We start from the raw sequence: 19,023 nt of genomic DNA, 5'->3' as shown, positions 1-19,023 counted from the left end.
TGAATATAATTTGGCCTAGTGCTCTTCTTCAAGATTGTTGATAATGTCCTTATTCATTGATATTGAACTTGACCTAGAAAACAAAGCAGCAACATCTATTATGTCATTAATTCTTTTTTAAATAAAAAACATAAATGGACTTGTTTGGTTCCCTTCGATCGTTTGGAAGAAATAAGACAAAAAGGGTTCGGCAGCTCTCAACTAGTAATTACTGACTTGGGTTTGAATTAAACTAATTGATTTTAACAGGTAGGATGCATGGTAAAATACAAGGGCATCTAGTCAGTAAGGTCTGTTATGAAAGCACGATAGACACAGAAATAAAAGTTGAAATTTGTTTGGAAAAGAATGCAGCTCATTCTTTTTTTTCTTTTTTTCTTTTTTTTCTCATAAATATTATTATGATGTACCTGAGACCACTGCAAGTTATTCATTGGACTAGACCCTGTTGACATCATGCAGTTAGCGATGCTTTGAACTTAAGAAATCCATCCTTTGTTTGAATAGCTATATTTCTTCCCATCTAAACTAATACTATATTTAGAACCTAAAGCTACAGAAAATGGCCTTTGGGTAAGTAAGTTTGATTAGGACATATCGTCTAGACTTTAGAGGAAAAACGAAATATTAAAACCCATGTTAATTTCAGTGCATCCTCATATTTAAATCCCAAACCCACCCTTTGTGTGCCAAGTTTAACTAAGCTTCTAGATTTTTATTTATAAAACAATCTACTTATTTTTTTTCTTCTTTCAATTCTTTATCTTTTTGTTTATAAATATAGGTCTCAATGTGCCCGGGCCTTGATAATTTGCATGCTTAAAAAAGAAAAAGAAAAAGTTATAGAAGTGAGCATACCTAGATCATTAAACAAGAAAGTGAGTACACTAAAAATAATTAACTATAATAAATTATAAGGATCAAATAGTGATTCATTAATTGGTCACATAGTTACCTTACCCAAAAAGAAAAGAAAAAAGAAGAAGAATGGAATACAAGCTAGCAAGGCCATGGTTGTATTTACCCAAAAAGTGAAGGGCATTTGGTAATTAACTTAAGTTTGCAATAATGTTTTCTTGTGAGCAGTATATATAATTATATAAGGCCAAAGAAGACCAGGTTCCAAGGTTAAGTCTAATTGCAAAAATAGTTGCTTCTCTCATCCTCTCACCAGAAATGAAGGAGCTGAGTTCCCTGGTTTTGTCTTCCTCCACCAAAAGCAAATTCCTGAATTTCTTCTCTTCACCAAAAACAAGCCCCTCCCTTTAGCTTTCTCTAGTAACAAGCTAATTATAAGCAACATAGAAAAATTCTGAAGAGGTGTAGAAAGGACAAGCTAATTATAATTGTATAATTATCTCAAATCCTTTTTGTCTGTCAAGATATGTCAAATATTACAGGCGATGTTGAAGAAGGCAGCTTCTCTTCAGGGAACAATACTGGGGAGCTAGAAGTTCATCAAGAAAACCAGCAGCAAAACCACTTGCAAGCCTCTGGCTCCGGAGGCGCTTCTGGTGCCCAGAGCAACAGCAATGGTTCTGTCACTCAACAGCAGCATCAGCAGCAGCAGCCTCCACTTAAGAAGAAGAGAAACCTTCCAGGAACTCCAGGCAAATAATTTTCAATCAATTACTTGAGTAGTAATAATATCAAGTATATTTCTTTAATTTTTATTGGCAGTTATTATTGTTATGAAGTCTAATTTTGCATGTGAAGATGGCTATTTGATTCACTTCAAAATAACTAAAAAAACAAATGTTTTCTAAATTGAGTTATCTTGTAAAAGAATCAAAACTTTTTAATTATTGCTTTGAGATTACATGAAATGAACTGTTTGCTTGATTTCACCTTTTGTTGCACACCAGGTTACATACATATATTATATATAATATATATATATATATATATATATATGCTAATTTAATTATTGTGTATGATCAGATCCAAGTGCGGAAGTTATTGCTCTATCGCCAACAACGCTGATGGCAACCAACAGATTTGTGTGTGAGATCTGTAACAAAGGGTTTCAGAGGGACCAGAACCTTCAGCTGCACAGAAGAGGCCACAATCTTCCATGGAAGCTCAGGCAGAGAACCACTACTGAGGTTAGAAAAAGGGTTTATATATGCCCCGAGCCGACTTGCGTCCACCACAACCCGGCTCGGGCGTTGGGAGATCTCACCGGCATTAAAAAGCACTTCAGCCGCAAACATGGAGAGAAAAAATGGAAATGTGACAAGTGCTCCAAGAAATATGCAGTGCAGTCGGATTGGAAGGCTCATCAGAAGACTTGTGGCACTCGAGAATACAAATGTGACTGTGGAACCATCTTTTCCAGGTACTTCAATTAACTCAAAACCTTGATTTAATTAATTCTTTCATTCACGTTTGGACCTATATATAAAATAAATATTGCATGTGCATGAACATATGAGATTATATTGGGATCACCTTGCAAGTTCATTTCTGGAGTACACTTCAAAGATATATATATATTAAGTTAGGAAAGAAATGTCCGACCCCAATTGAAATATATTTACATGCATCGATATCCCTTTCTGGGACCTTTCTCAAATGATCTCTCTCTTCCCACCAATCTAATTAAGTATATATATGAACAAAGGAAATAAAGGCAACACTTGAATATCATGATTGTGTTTGTGCAGGAGAGATAGCTTTATCACCCACAGAGCCTTCTGCGACGCATTGGCAGAAGAAAACAACAAAGTCAACCACGGCCTCATGAGCTCACAGACCCAAATGCCTCTCCCTCATGACCAGCTCATATCATCAATGGCCATGAACACCAACTCATCCATGGGAGGAGGATCCGACGTCCTCAATTACGATATTTCGAATAAAAACTCACTCAATAAATCCTTCCCTGACGATCTTGTGCCAATGCCATTCAAGTCGATGAACATGAACATAATGGCAGGTGGTGGTGGTGGGGGGCCAGGCATGTTTTCAAGCACCTCAGGTTCACTCTTTGGCGGGCCAAGAAGCGTTTCATCAGCCTCGGCCTCTAGCCTTCAGCTGAGCTCCAACAACAACAACAACAACAGCTCATCTGGGTTCAATTACCTTCACCATCAAGAAACCAAAAATGGGGGGAGCACCCAAAGTAACATTACTGGGGCAGCTCAAATGTCTGCCACTGCCTTACTTCAAAAAGCAGCTCAAATGGGTGCCACTGCAAGCAACTCTACCATCAACTCCCCCATGATGCAGAAGAGCTTTGTTAGTAGCATGGCAGGCCCTGATCAGCTCTCTGTTAATCCTATTTCCATTAATAATAATAACAATAATAATAATAATAATATTAGACCGCCATCATCATATGATGATCATCATCATCAGTTCCAACAGCAACAGCCGCCTGATCATCATCAACCACATAATTCACACAACATGGTTGTTGGAGGATTCGCCAACCAGCTCATGCAGAAGGGCGGCCCACAAGAAATGTCTCAGCTTTTTGATCATCATACCAACTCAGCTGCAAGCTCTACAATGACTGACATGGGTCTCTTTAGCCAAGTCTTCATGGGGATTGGTGGTGATCCCCATCATCATCATGAGATTAGTGCTGCCAATAATAGTTCTAGTCCTAATTCGATACATGGAATTCGAATCAACGCAATGGAACGGGGCGCGATGGGACCGTCCACAACACTTGATCTGCTAGGGATTGGAGGGTCAAGGCCACCAAATCTGCATGAACACCACCACCAGCAACAAAGGTTGGACTTGGAGGCAATGAGCCAGCACAGATTACCAGCAGCAATCATGAACCCTTTTCAGCAACAGCGCTCGCATGGAGATTCAGCTATGGAAAAACAGATTTGGGATGTTTGACAAAAAAGTACATGCATGTTATGATACTTATAACTTCCTCATCATTTGAAGAAGAAGAAGAAGTAGGTCTTGTTTTGCATTTGCTTAGACTGTGAGAGAGTTTGAGATTTGGGGCCTGATTATCATTTCATTTTATTGTATTGTGATGATGGGGTCTTGGAAATTCTTTAGGGCATAGTCAAATCTGGGCCTTTTTTCTGTCAACCCAAGTCATCTTTTTTATGTACTGAGTTTTTATGACCCAATGAGATAGATACCCAAAAAAAACTCTTGGGTGCATTGTATTTGTTTTAAGTCAGCTTGCAAAACCTTAAAATGTATTTTTATTTTCATAATCAAGAATGAATGTTCAATTTTTACATCAATGTTATGTGTTGTGTCAACAACATTGAAAACTTGTCTTACTTTGTTATTGGATTTTGAATATTAGCAAGCCCATTTAAATTTCCAGCTTGGTTAACATCCATGTTCCACAGATGCCCAATGGGCCCTATTGGGCTTTAGCTGTAAGGATAATTTCGTAATTCCAAGAATGAATAGACGGCAAAACCCTCTCAATCTCAAACCCTAATTCAGATCGCTTCCCTATATATTGAGAGCTCAAAGCCTCCCTCTCTCACAACCATCTCTGTCTTTTCGTCTCGTTTTCTCGCTCTCTCTCTTCATCCTTTGAACAAATTCAATAGGGTTTTTGTTTTGGTTAGTTGATTTTGCATAGAATAGAAGAAACAAGGGTTGGAGGCTGTGATGTTGATAAACTACCTATTTTCTGAGGGAAGATATTCCCTTATGATTACAAAATTTACCAATGGATCCTTCTGAGCCTTCACTCTTTTTTTTCTTTTATATTTTCTTCGTTTTTATTTTCTGTTTGAGGAGAACCATTGACGTGATGATATGTTTTTCGGAATTTATAGTGTCGACTTAAAATAACAGACTACAATTATCTGATCAATGGTTTCTCTATTATTTTTTTCCTCCGGGTCTTTTTACTTTTGAAACCCAATTATTATTTTTCGTATCAGCCTAATTGTTCGCGTTTGAACTTTGGATTGGAGCAGGATCAGATTTCAATCCAAAATCTATAGCCGATTGGAGTTTTATTTCTTTCTAAATAATATGTACACCAAATTTGTGGTCCTAAAATCTGGGATTTTGCTCTCTAAATAATGTGTTAACACATGCGCTTTAGCAGTGCTCGAAAAATCGGCCTGGGCGGATCGCGTTCCTTTTTGTTTTGAAGTTCTTTTTCTTGACTTTAAAGTACCTCACGCTGTCTCTCTCTCCTCTTAGCCGTCACCGCCTTCTCTCTCCTTCCCTCCCTCCCGTTCTCCCTTAAGACGAGTGGGCGTCAAATATTAAAACATTAAGTTACTAAACACCAAAGATTAATATGGATGCCCATCATTACCTGTTATCCTACCGTTATATTCTTAACCCTTAATTCCTATTATTATGATGTACTGGAATACAAGACTAGATGAGTTTCTTCCAAATTTATGGCAGGTCGTCTGCTCGAAATGATAACTGGGAACAAAATTACAGAAACGAATGTCAGGGTTGATAACTTTCTTCGATGTCAATGACATTAAAAGATTACATTAACAACAAAGCAAATGTTAATGTATCCTATCATTTCTTCTCCCCTGTCTGCCATGGGGTTAATCTATTATTCTCTATTGTAATATATGCAAAATCATTAAGAACCTAAAACAATAATAAGATCTTATTATTGCCATTGGAAATGGTATTTCTCACGAAGCCTTCTTTTCTATCTGCCCTGTTTTAGTCATGGTTCAATTGTGGAATTGGACTTCCCAGACGTAGCTGAATGCTAACATGAATTAGATTGGTCGCCGCCTTCAAAATTTCTTCCTCAGCTTCTTTTGCCAGCTCCACTGCATCTCTGGAAAGAAAAGAAAAACATTACTTAAAGGCCGTTGTGGAACGTAACTAGACAAACAGCATCAAAATCACCAAGTTGTTATACAAGTTTTTACCGAATCAGGATGTCCGCAGGCATGGAAACCTCAATTTGGAGTAACATCTTGCCCCGCAACAAGTGATGCGTTATGCGCTCAACAACCATTTTCTGAAACACACAACGTCATTTTCACTTGCAATAGTATATAAAAAGGCTCAAGAATGTGCACTTCAGAAGAAAAACATATTTGGTGTCGAAATAACTGAGCTATGAATTTTAAGTTTATCCCCTCTTAATCTAAATTCTATTCACAACATAATGCAAAAACACAAGTTAAGATTAACTTCCATTTCCAACTTGATAAGGAGACGAGACTCACCTCTGCATACTTAGATGTGATGATTCGAGAAACAGCTGCCTCAATGTCCTTATCCTCACCAGGAGAAAATTTCTGGCATGCAATTCCCTTGAGAATTTCTTGCTGATCTACACTGGGGCAAATTTGTTGAATTGAAGGATCTACAAAGAAGTTAGAGCAGGTGATGAGAATTATGTGGAGTGAAGAAAATGAGAATAAAAAACGATATAGTGAGAAACCAAAATCATTTTATCCAACATAAGTGAACTAATATATGGAAGGAAAATGCTGAGTGTTTTTTATCCATTTTTTTCTATGTAGGAAAATGCTGAATGTTTATATAAGAAAAAATTGGATAAAAATTATTAGAGTTTGTCTAGCCCAATTTCAGAAATTCGCCAGTGAAACTGTGCCTACCTATGTGTATGAAAACCTCAGAGACTTCAGGATGGGATTTGTGAATCTGATAACGAACATTTTCTCCAATGTCATGTGCAGCACTAACACTACAGAATGGATCAACCTGCCAAGTAAAATTAACGAATAAAACGCCTTATAGGAGAAACATTGCACAATATTTGTCAACCCCATAGAGAATTTCCAGGCAAGCAGGAGAAAGTGCAGAACAGGAAAATCAACCTCAATATGTACATCAAGGTATAGAGTTGAACCAGCCCTCCTTCCCCTCAAGCGATGACATCCCTGCACACAATTTGAAAGATAATTTGAAACAGGACAAAACAGAACGTAAGATCTTAGCTAATACTATTAAACGTAAGAGCATCCATAAGCCAATATTGATGGCACCCTCTACAGAAGCACTGCTTGAAAGCTTAAATACATGAAGGAAAATAACAAGGGGGACTTCAAAGATCAGATAAGCAGACCAATAATTTCATGAACACATTATAAGAATTTTACACTAGATACCTTCACACCCTCAACTTGTACAATTGTCTGTTTAATAGGATCCAAATGCTTTGCTGGGATTGCCGCATCCACCAGTTCCAAGACACTAAATTGGGTCCACCATCCAAAAACACACATACACATCAGATAGCGAGATGAAAAATTAACAGACATGCACACAAATAAACATATAACAAGCTTGCATTAAACTAAAGACCATCCTGGGACACATAGAAGTGTCAAAGTTGGAAGATTGACAGAAACATTGTACTACTGTAAGATCATTAGCACAAAGTCATTAAATGGGCATTCATGCTCCCCTATTCCTTCACACTAGTCTTATGATTTTGCTGCATCACAATTGAACATAAAGTTTAAAGACTACAGACGCCATCTATACTACCAAAAGGCTTGGTGAGATATGATTGCTATAAGTAGGTTTTATTCAGTTGAGGAGACTATACATAGCCTTAAAGGCCTCACCCAATCAGGAAACCAGCAGAATCTCTAAACAAAAAATTAATGAAAAAACAAAATGAAAGTATGGATGTGGATCACAGAGATGTTTAAAATATCTTACAACTGCATTCATATTGCCAATCGACACTTGCAAGTTGCTATAGCTTAAACATTCACACGACCTCCAATGGAAGTCTAAGAAGCAAGAGTGATACAAAGGTGCAGATAAAGTGGACAACAAAAATCAGACCTCTGATGCCCAGTTTCAAGTCCCGCTTTTAGGATCATGCCTGAGACAAGCAGTCCAGCAAGTGGATCTAGAAATTTCACTCCTAGGATTGAACCTCCTAAAATAAAAAAGAATGAACCATGCTCAGTTGAGAATCACGGGACTGAATGATAGTAGTTAACGTAAGAAAATGAAAAATGCATACGCTTAGGTTTATTTTTACATAAAACTATTTTGGTCAGTAACTATGTGGCCTTAAGACATCCCTGTGTTTGGATGCAGTATCTTGAATTGAGCTGATTATTTAAAATTTAACTCAGTATTTTAGAAAAATAGAAATAGAAATTATCTGTAGGAAGAACCAAATTGTCTCACCAACTCCAATGAGAGCAACTACTGATGAAACGGCATCTGCACGATGATGCCATGCATTTGCTTTCATCAGTCCACTACCTTGCCTTTCTCCTGCCCGTTTTGTGATCCAATAAAGTCTGGAAGTAAAAAGGGAAGACACATTAGTTTGTTTGTGGGTGGTGTTTTGGGGAGAGAGAGAGAGAGAGAGAGAACAGCACGGATAAAGTCTGAAATAAACATGCAGTTGAGATGGTTTACACATAAGCAACAAGGACCAATGATTCAATGACCTAGATAGCTATGTGGTTCAGATAAGGAAATTCAATCTGCTTTTCAGTGACATGGAATAGGAGACAACTCTTGAAAAATTAAGATTTTATAAACTTTGGTACCCTTCTTTAACAAATATCGAGAAAACAGTCATGCTCAAAGCTAAAGCAGGGTGCTCCATGTCAACTCCATGGTGATGTCCACGATGATGATGATGGTGATTATGCACATGATCAGTCAATGACTGACTAACTATAGCAGGATCCGCTGAAAACAATCCCTGCACATGGAAGACAATGGTTTCTAAGGACAAATACAAAAACAAGAATCTGATCCAGTATCAAGAGACAAATTCACCACGAAGTATCAAATTGTCAATAGACTATCAATCTTGAAATCCATTTGGAAACCGCAAAGTAACTACATATGAGTACCATTCTTTAATGAGGTAGAGGGAGAAAGTAACACTTACTAGCAAAAGATCCAAAGCATGCCAAGCAATGCCACCAGCAGTTGCCAACAGCATACAAGAGATTCCAAGTGCTCCAAGAGTCTCAAATTTACCATGTCCTGGAAAAACAAGTGAAACAAGAAAACAGTTGTATATGAACCCAGCACATACAGACGACAATGAACTACAAAAGAAAGGGTGTATATCCATAATGTGAGATCAATGGAGTAGCGTGTAGGTACAAATCAAGAGTGACCATATGGGTGTTCTTTGTCTTTGGGAGCCTTTGCAGCTGTGAATGACCATAAAGCGATGCTGCTAAGAACCTACAATAAAAGCAGAAAACGAACAAAGTATGCATGATAATCTTAAAATAGAGTTGATATAAGATAAAGAAATATCTTACATACATCAAATTATGCTTGAGCCCAAAATTCTACAGGATAACAGATATTGAAGTACAAGATACAAAAACGAAAAAAATCAGTAATATGGGCAATCTAGCACAATTCAGCTCCTAGATGCATAAAAAACAACAATAATAACATATAATTCACCCAAAACTAGAAAATAATAAATGAAAAACCAACATGGGGAAGCAAGAAGAGAGCAAAATAACAGAAATTACCACGTCGGAGACTGAATGGGCTGCATCAGCGATGATGGCAGTGCTTCCAGTTAAGTAACCAGTCAAAGCTTTGCCAGTAGCCAGTCCAATATCAGCCGCCAATCCCAGCCTGAAGATCTTCTCGCCCTCTTCGCCAGAGCCACGGTGCTGGTGCCGGTGCTCATCATCATGGTGGTGGTGCGAATGACCTAAGTGCCATCTTCTGGGGATTGAGTAAATGGGATTTTGAGAGGGAACGAAAGAAGGGCCTTGGAGATGGGAAGTGAGAAATTCTTGGGCTACTGTGCGATTAGGATGAGGAGGATGCTTGTGCTTGTGTATGTGCAAAGCAAGCCTTTTATGGAGGGAATTGAGATTGTAAAATCTGAATCCCATACTTGAAATTCCAAAGAGAAAATCCGTCGATCAAACCTTAAAATTCATTTTGTTCTAATTTCCTGATACTTGACGGAGCTTGAGCTAGAAGCCTGGAACTTGAAGGTGAAGCCATGAGCTACCTACTGTGGTTTTACCTTTTTTATTTTTTTTATTTATGGAATTTGCTTTACCGCACCGATACTATATGCTCTTGGGCTTAATGGATCAGGCCCATACTCGAAAGTTGGCCTAGACCTGGGCCTATGACTACCAACACTGTTTTAGCTGAGATTGGGCCGTTTCCCTGAAACTCTTCAAGCGAACCAAACAGAAATGAGTGAAGCCCAAGCCCATGGGAAGACATCCAACATCTTTTTTCTTTGGGCCGAACGGCTTTATTCTATTGTTTAGTTGCTTTTTATGAACATTCTAATTATTTAATTCTTAAGCCAATACAAGTCTATTTCTTAATCACTTTTTTATTTTTGTTGAGATTTTCTACCCAGAAATTAGCCAATCTATTTATCCTTTTTGAGACTTTCTACCAAGAAATTGGCCAATCTATTTATCCTTTTTTAAATTGAATTACTTCAACTTTATGTATCTCTGAACTAGAACTCTAATGCCATACAGAATCACACATTCAACTCTGATCTTTCAAGAAACCCGATGCTCACATTTAAGTCTTGGGCCCAGGGCCCCACCCCAATTTTATATATTGTTTAGTAGAAGCGGAAGAATAAGTTGCCAAAACTTTGGATTTTTTTCCTTTTCACCATATTAATGATCAGTAAAGAGTTAATATGAGTATCCCAAACTATTATAGTCAAAGTCACAATGGCTTTTACAAGCTCCACTAGTATCACAATCTCCACAACACAGCGCCATCCCGTCCGGATATAAACAACTCTCAGTGTCTGCCGCGGTCCGGCCACCTGTTCCCAAGCCTGTTTTGGCCTCTGTATCCAGAAGGATTCATTTGCCTCGACCTGTCAGGCATGTAATCCCGTGCGGGATTCATTCTGGGTTCTCTTCCGTACATATACCCAGGATTTCTAGTTGGACTATTGTCCGGACTCCATGATTCGAAGTCTTGGTTGCCACCCACGTGTTCATTTCCTTCCCAAGAAGGACTTGGCAACAACTGAGGCTGCTGCAAAGGTCCTCCATATGATGCATTATACTGATTTTGGTTCTCTAAGTAATGGTAGTTTGAGGGCACATCCTGCCTGGCTCTCCATGAATCAGATGGAGAAGGAGGAGGGCCTGGTTTTCCCATTTGTGGTTTAGATGGGTACATATGTGTCAGGAGGCGAGGCTCCGAAAAACGGGGTTGCTGCAGCGGTTGCGGCTGCCTTTGCTGCCGTGCCGGAGTGGAAACCAAGGGCTGAGGGAACGAATTTGGCTGCCTTTCTGCTACATTATATGAGTTAGATAAGTTGTTCAAGTGTGTGTTCTTCATGGTTAAAGCCATCTCTGACGCTGCTGGTGTTTGCATAGAGGGAGGAAAGTAGTCTGGAGAGTATGACGGCACTGCTGCTTGGGAAGTTGATAGCCGTTGTGATGGAATCATATGTACAGCTGACGAAACTAAGCTGTTGGTGGTGGTCGCCATTTGTTGCGGAAATGCATTCCTTCCAGCATCTGCTCTCCATCCACTCTGTGAATTCGAAAAAAAAAATTGGAAAACAGAGAAACACAATCAGTTTATCTTGTGAATAATTATATTATCAAAAGTAGCTGATGAGCAGAAAGAATATATTTTTAAAAGTTTCAGTATTTTTATTATCGAATTAATTGAATTTCCCAACGGATCATTTTTTTTTTCCTTTCCTTTTTTGGTGTTATTCAGAATACGGGCATCAAATCAATATGAGGCTCCAATGCCAGGCCATGATTCCATGGCCCATGCACAGAGGTCCCTACCAGCCACCCATAAAGGAAAATGGCATGCACCCAAAGTCTGGATTTGCCACTTGTTTCATCGATGGTCTCTCTCCTACCCAAAAGAAAAAAGAAAAGGGAAAGAGATAAGAAGGCCCTACAGTTCAAAACCACTAATGGACCAGATTCTCTATCCTAAATTCTCATTTTGTCGTTCTATTTGCTTCGCTGTCAAGGTTCTAGAGAAGGAGAAGGGTAAGAATACAGTGCACATTAAAGTTGCAAAATGAGCCCAAGTAACGCACCGTTCCAGGATTGCTCGAAGGTGTTGGGGATGGAAGAGAAACTTCCACCCTCTCCTCCATTTTTCTACCTAACCCATTTAAATTACCAGCCCCGCCAGACTTAATCATATCCAGCAGTTTTACTGTATCTTCGCTTGACAAGTTAGCAGCCTGCCCAGAAGTCAAGGCAAACACCAATTCTGGGTTCTTTAGCAGTACAGCAAGCAACTCGAGATCGGGTTCGGCTGCTGCGCTTGCACCATTCATTTGAGATAAGGCGGGTGCCAAAGAAGCAGCACTGTTTACTCCTTGAGAAGAAGCAACCCATGCTTGTGCATTATTTACTTCTCTACTTAGGGAAGCTTGTGTTTCGGTGCCGTCAGCATCAGGGGGCTGTTCAATTGGTATCTCTGGGGTCAATGAATCATCATAGTCCATTTCAATGTCCCATGGTTCCTTGGGGTTAGATGGTATCTCCTGGACTCTCTGGTAGACAGTTTCCTTCTCGCGGTGGTTTCTGTTTCTCTGGACTTCTATTTCTTTGCCGTTCTCACCACCACCGACCCTCCATTCAGGGTCCAGTTTTATTTCTGCAGAAAGGAAAGGACAGGAAACTTCATTAAAAAAGGTCAACATCCGCAGAAAATGTTACTTAACACTTAGAAAAGTCGTCAGCCCGCCAACCAACCAAAGAAGTACCAAAGTAAATCAGGAAAAAAGGAAACAAAAACAGGTACTTCATTATACAAGAAGTCATGTTTGTGCTCCATTCATAGGTGGGGTATCTAGTAGTCAAGTTTTCAAGCTACCTTGCCAAGAAAGAGGCAAGGTACTGAAAATAAAGAGTCATGCTATTTTACAGAACGAAAATTAATGGTTGAATTCATCATTATCCAGAAACTGTCTGCTTCTGCATCAAAATGTCATCTGCCCATGCCTTAATGAAAATAATTTGGGCTGGTTCATTGGTTTTATATTCGGGTGTCATCCAGTTACTATGTTTACCAATAGTCAACCCCTGGGAATAAAAAGTCCTTCACGAGATACAGAACATGAGGCCTGTTACCGGAGTTTCAATACGACCTTTGCATAGTGAAGTCCTATTACCAAGTTCGACCGAGACAGGTATCGGACAGTAATCAGTTAGAGACTTGTGCGGGTTCAAGTTCAGACTAGCCATCAGCAACAACCCCTCATTCATTATTTCATGCTTATAAATTCAACACCGAGGATATTTCCATTCACTTAAGCCTGCTTGGAAGAATTTCCCAATTAAATTAGAGCAAACATGTAGATTGGAAATCATTCACATTGAACCCACCATAGTAATAATCTAGGATTTGACTCCGTAGAGGTAAAAACCCATGGGGACCTCAAAGAGTGTCCAAATCTTACTAAAACCAGACTAATTAAAGTTTTTTTTCTTCTAAGAAATAAAACTGAATTTAAATTTGTAAGTCACAAGATGAAAGCAATCCAGGGCAATGAAACACCACATGAACAACAAAATCAAATAACAAGTGACCAAATCAAATAAATCTTGTAGCACATTTTTTTAACGATGTGTGTTGTAAAACAGCCCTCGGAAGTTTGGCAACCCACAATGGTGATTGAATAGAAGGGGAAGTAAGGAATGGTAATTAGGTGTGATTTATTTCTGTAAAAAACAAACAAACAAACAAACAAAGCCATTAATATGCTTAGAAAACCAAACTGAATAATCCCATTTTGATCTGGCATGCAACACCCACTCAGGCACCATCGTTCAAACACCCAACAATTGTCACATGGAAGAAATGACATTCTCCAATCTTTTGCTCTATGCAGCACGTATAATCTACCGTATAATACTGATGCCTGTACTGTCACATTAAGATTGGGTTTTCTTTTTTCTTTTCTTTTTTTGCAACCCTGGTAGGCATTATGACAGATTGATTTTATATTTTCTACAATACAGAAATGAAATACCATTTAAGATTCAATTTGCCATGGAAGTCATTTGAGGCCCAATTATTATGATGACGTAATCCACAGATTTCCTATATATGATGGTTTAACAGACCATCAGTAGAAAAGAGTAAACAAAACCCATAGCTGTGCAGGATCAAGAATTCAGACTTAATAGTAACTAATTATATTTTTTTTATGAAAAAATAAAGAAAAAGGATGAGGAGGAAATAATTTCAAGAATCTTTCACCTGCTAACTCATACAACTGAACTACTACCCCAGTTTTCCATGGAAAAACGTATTTGAGGGTTATCCCATTCTATTCATATCAGTGAGCAAACATAGATAGTTGGAAAAGGAAATTATTCATCATTTAGAAGCTATTAACACAAGCAAATAACTCTCCCTCTACGAAATATGTTGGAAATACTGAAGGCACTTTCTCCCCAAAACTCTAAACAACTTAGGAGGATCTTTTTATATTTGTTTTCCCTTCTATAATGCCTGCTGCTTTCACACTAATATTATGAACAAATAGTCAAAGGAAGCAGCAAAGTTCCACTAAAAGCATATGTACCTGGCGGTGTGTTCCACGGGACCTGGATTCTCTGGCACTTCTCCAATATGGACTCCTTCAAATCCATTCTCAGCTTTGGAGCAAGAGAAGTTTCCAGCCTATTAGGAGTTTCCCTCTCTTTCAAAAGAAGTGTCACAGGTTTCTTGGGTTCCTCAATATTAGGCCGAACTGGAACTTTAGGTACCACAGGCAAAATGCTGGCCTGAGAGGTTGAAAGTTTGTTCCCACCTTCGGTCTTCAGTTCTTTATTTTCATTAGATGAACCAGATTTCCCATATTTGCTCTGCATAAATTGTGCCCGCATTTTTGCTTTTTGGATATCATCAGCAGACATTGGACGACCCTTACTCACAGGTGTTGCCCTTGTGACCTGTACACTTCTCCCAGCTGATTTTTGGCCAGGCTGTTCCACCAACTGAACTTTTCTGCGTGCTCGAAATTCTGTTACTAGCTAAGGAAATGAGCTCCTTCACTTTTATATGTTTTACATGAATCATTCATATAACCTCTTTTTAGGCCATCCACATGGAAACATAACCAAAAAAATAAAAGCAAAGTATAGGGGACCACGTAACAGCACAAAATGAGGAAGCTATATGAACTGTTAACATCTTTCCTAAACTTATTTGATAACCAACATAGAAATAAAACTTAAAAATTAACAAACGCCTACTGTCTTAACTAAGGAATATAATTTTTATTCTTTCAAACAAACTGTAAATGTTGCTCAGGAATTCTAAAATATCATTTGGGATAAATTTTTAAAAAATGATATTCAGGATACGAGATGAAGATACACCTAGGATCTGCTTCTTATTTGACTCATCTGATGATGCTGTCAATAGCTTCAATGGTTCTGAAGCCTCTGATCTCCTGAAAACGAGACATTTAGGATAGGATTAACACCAGAAACACAATCAGAAACAATACTATCCTATGTATGTCAGTTAAAAGAAATCTTCTTACCTGGAATTCTCTGCATTTTCAAAAGGCGTTGCAAAGATGTCTTCCTGTACAACAGAAAGTTACAATCTGTAAACGATAGGCAATTTAAATCAATTTGAACAAATCTTTTTTTTCTAATTCGTGGAGCGCTTACCGGAATATCAATGTTTGACTTCCATGATTCATCACCCATAACTTCATCGATACTGTAAGAAAATTAGAAATAATTACACGCTGATTACACCATTTTTTAGTGCATGGGCAGTGAAAAATGTACTTGCCTCTGCTTCAGCATTACTAACTCGTGTTGCGAATCACTAGATGTTTTCATGCCATTTGGTTTCTTCATATTTTGGATTCTTGCTAATAACTTGCTCCATCTTGATAGCAAAACTCTTGCCCTGTTTGATACGTCTGATCTTCAACTCAGATAAATGAGATTCAAAAATTTCATGGTTTATAAAAATGACAAATGAAGCACATACAGAATTGCTTATCATGCACAAGAAGCTTTATAGATGCCACAGAAAATGAGATGAAAAATGTGATGGTTTATAGTCAAATACAACCCAAGCACATATGCAGTTGCTTATTCATACAAAACAAACTTTAGAGTCACTAAACATATGGTTTATCTACGCATATGGAGAAGCTTGTTTTAACATTGAGTCAAGAACAAGTTTAACCACACAGAGATAAGCACGAGAGAAGAATTTGAGAGAGACAGAGGAAGGTATATAGAAGTGACAAAGCACCATAGTGGTTTCTGCAACAAAAGCCCACCTGCTGTCCTGTAAAACCGCAGTCTATTAACACTTTGCAGTATGGCTGACATATGCACAGGAAGAGCTTTATGTAAAGGCAAATGACAAAGAACCTGTGCAGCAGATAACTATTAGAATTTCAAGCAGCAATCATAAAGCACATCAGAAACAGATTTCAGTTCAAAAAATACCTTTAAGATGACAAGGAGAACACTTGTTTGTTCTTCAATAGCTGCTTGACTCAACCATGTTGCTAAAATCATGACACCGCCTGTATTTAAAAACCTGCATGCATACAAGTTTGTCTGGTCAAGACCATGAAAAGAGACAATGGTGACATATTATCAAACTTATAAAGTGATTTGTAAGTACCAACATAATACTGAAGAATTTTGTATCTGCAATATCCACTCCATCAGTTTCACTTGCCCAGAAAACGTTTCTTCTTTCCGCATCAAGTTGAAAATGTTGTCTACAAAATGTTTATCTAAGTCATCTAATCCAGAAAGTGCATCATCTTGAGTTGAGCAAGATGGTGCATCTTCGACACTGGAGGGACCAACAGAATTTAAGGGAACCGGATCAATTGGTGTCAGAGGGTCAGAGCTTGTTGAGACCCCATCCTGCAATTCTTTATGTTCACTGGATCTTGTAGCCTTTTCCCTTGACAACTGGACTAGTTTTCTAACTCTCGACCGTTGACTATTAAAAAAATCACGAACCTGTCAATCAATGGAACCCAAGTCTGTCAGAAACAATTATAGGTTGAAATAGAATTATGCAATCATGTAGATGTTGTAAACCTTCAGCCTTTCGCTCTTCCAAGTTTCCAACTAGTAAAAAGAAATAAATTGAAACAAAACCACACTGGGGAGAAATAATCATAAGCTAAAATAGCCATTCGTAGGAGTGTAAAACCATGTGTTATTATCTATTTGATCTGCATTGGCATTCATGGGAGAGGGCTAACGGTTCGATGTACTACAAAAGCATATACAGGAACAAGTGAACTCAAAAAAGCAAGAAAGAAATATTCAACTAAATGAAAGTACGAACCTGTGTGCCTGTAACGCCGAATAGAGCACTGAGCTCACGAGACTCCTTCTTGCTAATTGCATCCTTAATAGAAAAAACAGATTGCATATACTTTATAGCTTTTGGATTTAACAAATCTCTAGGTCTTTTTCCTGCAAATGGACCATCTAATTAGAAAAAAAGATGGTGGCCACAAGAAACAGACAGGCAAATGTATAAAGATTGTGAATGGAAAATTATAGCAGCCAAATGGACATGTAGCATCTTACAAACTGAAGCTAAAGGAGCATATTCAAGAAACATAAACATCAAACATTACACTTCCAAGACTTACCAATCTTAACAGAAAGAGCACCAGCTGCCTGCATATGGCAAAAAGAAAGAAGAAAATTATTAGAATTATTTTTTGCACATGGAACTTGTTTCTTCTCAGTTAGACAAAGAAAAAGATAAATCAACGGCAGGGCTAATTCTTCGAATTCTCGGAAACCAAACGCAAAACAAAATTCATATTTTAAAACGCACCATCTCTTGGGAGAGCGGATTGACGCCGGTAAGATTGCATTGGGTGACAACAACTTTCTGAAGCTGATCGATCTGGCTGTGGAATAGCTGCCTCTGCGAGTCCAAGAACTTCTGGAACGATTCCACGGAGCTCCCAATCTCCATCTCCGAAAGATCCTCCATTGCCAGCCTCCAAGCTCCAATTCCCAACGCTAAATGTAGCACATAAGGAATTCGAAACCAGGTATTTTGGGGTTTTGAGATAAAGTTAGGGTTAGGCTTTGATTTCCAGAAAGAGAAAGACGACCAGTGTAGAACCAGAGTAGGAGAGTAAAACCCAAAACACGTCCACGTCGCACGAGCGCTAGGTACAATTGGCGCGTGTATTATTCGGATCCGGTTTTTGCATTGGTAAAAGAAAGTATTTATATGCACCTCTCTAGTTTCCATTTACCCTTTATCTAATACCTTTTGTATAAATAAAAAAAAGGGTTATTCGCAGCAATGGTCTCTGAACTATACCCGTATTTACAGTTTGGTCACTCAATTCAATTATTAGTTGCAGATGTCACTCAATTGGGTGTTGTATTGCACCGTTAGTCCCTACCGTCAAGTCTCTCTAACGATAGGGACTAACGGTGTAACACAACACCTAATTGAGTGACCTCTATAACTATTTTTTGGAGTTGAGTGACCAAAATGTAACTCCGAGTATAGTTGAGGGATCATTGCTACAAATAATCCTAACTGAAAAGTCACATTTGCCCATCAATAATCTAAGAGATGCTTGTTACGTCATCATTTTAAACATAAAAAGTCACAAACTTTACGGAAGGACTAATGGTGCAACAAAACACCTACTTGAGTGACATCTGCAACTAACAATTGAATTGAGTGACCAAACTGTAAATACGAGTATAGTTGAGGGACCATTGCTGCGAATAACCCAAAAAATAAATATAAAACGTATAGCCAGCTGCGTGGTTATACGCAATGAATAAAATATTTTAAAGGTATAGCGGGGCGGTTGTACTCTACAAATTGAATATTTTAAACGTATAACCGCGCGGCTATACCCTTTAAATAGCATAATATGAATTTCTATTTTTTAATTACTTTTAATATTTATTTACTTTTTGAATAATTAGTATTTAAATATTTTATTAAAAAATTAAATACTATTTATTACGTAATATAATTTATAAAGTTAATTAAAATATTTAATACTAATTATACTAATTATTCACTAAAAAAATAATAATACTAATGAAAGTAATTAAATAA

General features: G+C 38.0%; 3 protein-coding genes and 2 non-coding genes across 7 annotated transcripts; 3 read left to right on the top strand and 2 right to left on the bottom strand.

Moving 5' to 3' along the window:
- The first annotated feature begins 1,142 nt into the window (after positions 1-1,142).
- Positions 1,143-4,210, top strand: LOC110761859 (zinc finger protein GAI-ASSOCIATED FACTOR 1-like). Its single transcript, XM_021964443.2, has 3 exons — positions 1,143-1,610; positions 1,942-2,338; positions 2,667-4,210. Exons 1-3 carry the CDS (start codon positions 1,385-1,387, stop codon positions 3,856-3,858), a joined length of 1,815 nt encoding a protein of 604 aa, XP_021820135.2. The 5' UTR covers positions 1,143-1,384; the 3' UTR covers positions 3,859-4,210.
- Positions 4,211-4,593: 383 nt separating this feature from the next.
- On the top strand, positions 4,594-4,687 carry LOC148292722 (small nucleolar RNA R41). Its single transcript, XR_015827256.1, has one exon. It is a non-coding gene; the product is annotated as a small nucleolar RNA R41 (small nucleolar RNA).
- Positions 4,688-4,740: 53 nt separating this feature from the next.
- Positions 4,741-4,815, top strand: LOC148292721 (small nucleolar RNA Z155). Its single transcript, XR_015827265.1, has one exon. It is a non-coding gene; the product is annotated as a small nucleolar RNA Z155 (small nucleolar RNA).
- A 571-nt stretch (positions 4,816-5,386) lies between these two features.
- Positions 5,387-9,957, bottom strand: LOC110761837 (Cation efflux family protein). Its single transcript, XM_021964417.2, has 12 exons — positions 9,441-9,957; positions 9,069-9,138; positions 8,834-8,931; positions 8,484-8,641; positions 8,113-8,228; positions 7,759-7,855; positions 7,071-7,155; positions 6,780-6,842; positions 6,558-6,663; positions 6,162-6,301; positions 5,859-5,950; positions 5,387-5,764 (listed from the first exon to the last, which is right to left on the bottom strand). Exons 1-12 carry the CDS (start codon positions 9,813-9,815, stop codon positions 5,644-5,646), a joined length of 1,521 nt encoding a protein of 506 aa, XP_021820109.1. The 5' UTR covers positions 9,816-9,957; the 3' UTR covers positions 5,387-5,643.
- A 580-nt stretch (positions 9,958-10,537) lies between these two features.
- On the bottom strand, positions 10,538-18,136 carry LD (Homeodomain-like superfamily protein). Of its 3 annotated transcripts, none has more exons than XM_088245639.1 (13): positions 17,761-18,136; positions 17,570-17,597; positions 17,257-17,402; positions 16,573-16,922; positions 16,392-16,485; positions 16,192-16,313; positions 15,718-15,837; positions 15,591-15,642; positions 15,458-15,501; positions 15,276-15,364; positions 14,492-14,932; positions 11,987-12,555; positions 10,538-11,457 (listed from the first exon to the last, which is right to left on the bottom strand). In XM_088245639.1, the coding sequence occupies exons 1-13, from the start codon at positions 17,920-17,922 to the stop codon at positions 10,708-10,710; spliced, it is 2,967 nt and encodes a 988-aa protein (XP_088101765.1). In that variant the 5' UTR covers positions 17,923-18,136; the 3' UTR covers positions 10,538-10,707. The 3 variants fall into 3 exon arrangements, with proteins under 3 accessions (XP_088101765.1, XP_021820075.1, XP_021820076.1); XM_021964383.2 differs by having other exon boundaries at positions 15,718-15,850; positions 16,220-16,313; XM_021964384.2 differs by having other exon boundaries at positions 15,718-15,850; positions 16,220-16,313; positions 17,257-17,387.
- Between the last annotated feature and the right edge of the window lie 887 nt (positions 18,137-19,023).

Source organism: Prunus avium, chromosome 8 (genome assembly GCF_965620075.1).
Source record: "Prunus avium chromosome 8, drPruAviu1.hap1.1, whole genome shotgun sequence".
Lineage (NCBI taxonomy): Eukaryota > Viridiplantae > Streptophyta > Magnoliopsida > Rosales > Rosaceae > Prunus > Prunus avium.
Note: the sequence above shows the minus strand (reverse complement) of the source record. Positions and strands in the feature narration are given on the sequence as shown.

Bases quoted from the DNA above. Each gene is read 5' to 3' on its own strand.
- LOC110761859 (XM_021964443.2), top strand. From the start codon at position 1,385: ATGTCAAATATTACAGGCGATGTTGAAGAAGGCAGCTTCTCTTCAGGG. The intron at 1,611-1,941 runs GCAAATAATTTT...GTGTATGATCAG, and splicing joins AAACCTTCCAGGAACTCCAG to ATCCAAGTGCGGAAGTTATT. The intron at 2,339-2,666 runs GTACTTCAATTA...GTGTTTGTGCAG, and splicing joins TGTGGAACCATCTTTTCCAG to GAGAGATAGCTTTATCACCC.
- LOC110761837 (XM_021964417.2), bottom strand. From the start codon at position 9,815: ATGGGATTCAGATTTTACAATCTCAATTCCCTCCATAAAAGGCTTGCT. The intron at 8,642-8,833 runs GTAAGTGTTACT...TTCCATGTGCAG, and splicing joins ATGCTTTGGATCTTTTGCTA to GGATTGTTTTCAGCGGATCC. The intron at 6,302-6,557 runs GTAGGCACAGTT...ACTTCTTTGTAG, and splicing joins TGAGGTTTTCATACACATAG to ATCCTTCAATTCAACAAATT.
- LD (XM_088245639.1), bottom strand. From the start codon at position 17,922: ATGGAGGATCTTTCGGAGATGGAGATTGGGAGCTCCGTGGAATCGTTC. The intron at 15,643-15,717 runs GCAAGTACATTT...ATTTTCTTACAG, and splicing joins TTAGTAATGCTGAAGCAGAG to TATCGATGAAGTTATGGGTG. The intron at 15,365-15,457 runs GTAAGAAGATTT...TCTCGTTTTCAG, and splicing joins GAAAATGCAGAGAATTCCAG to GAGATCAGAGGCTTCAGAAC.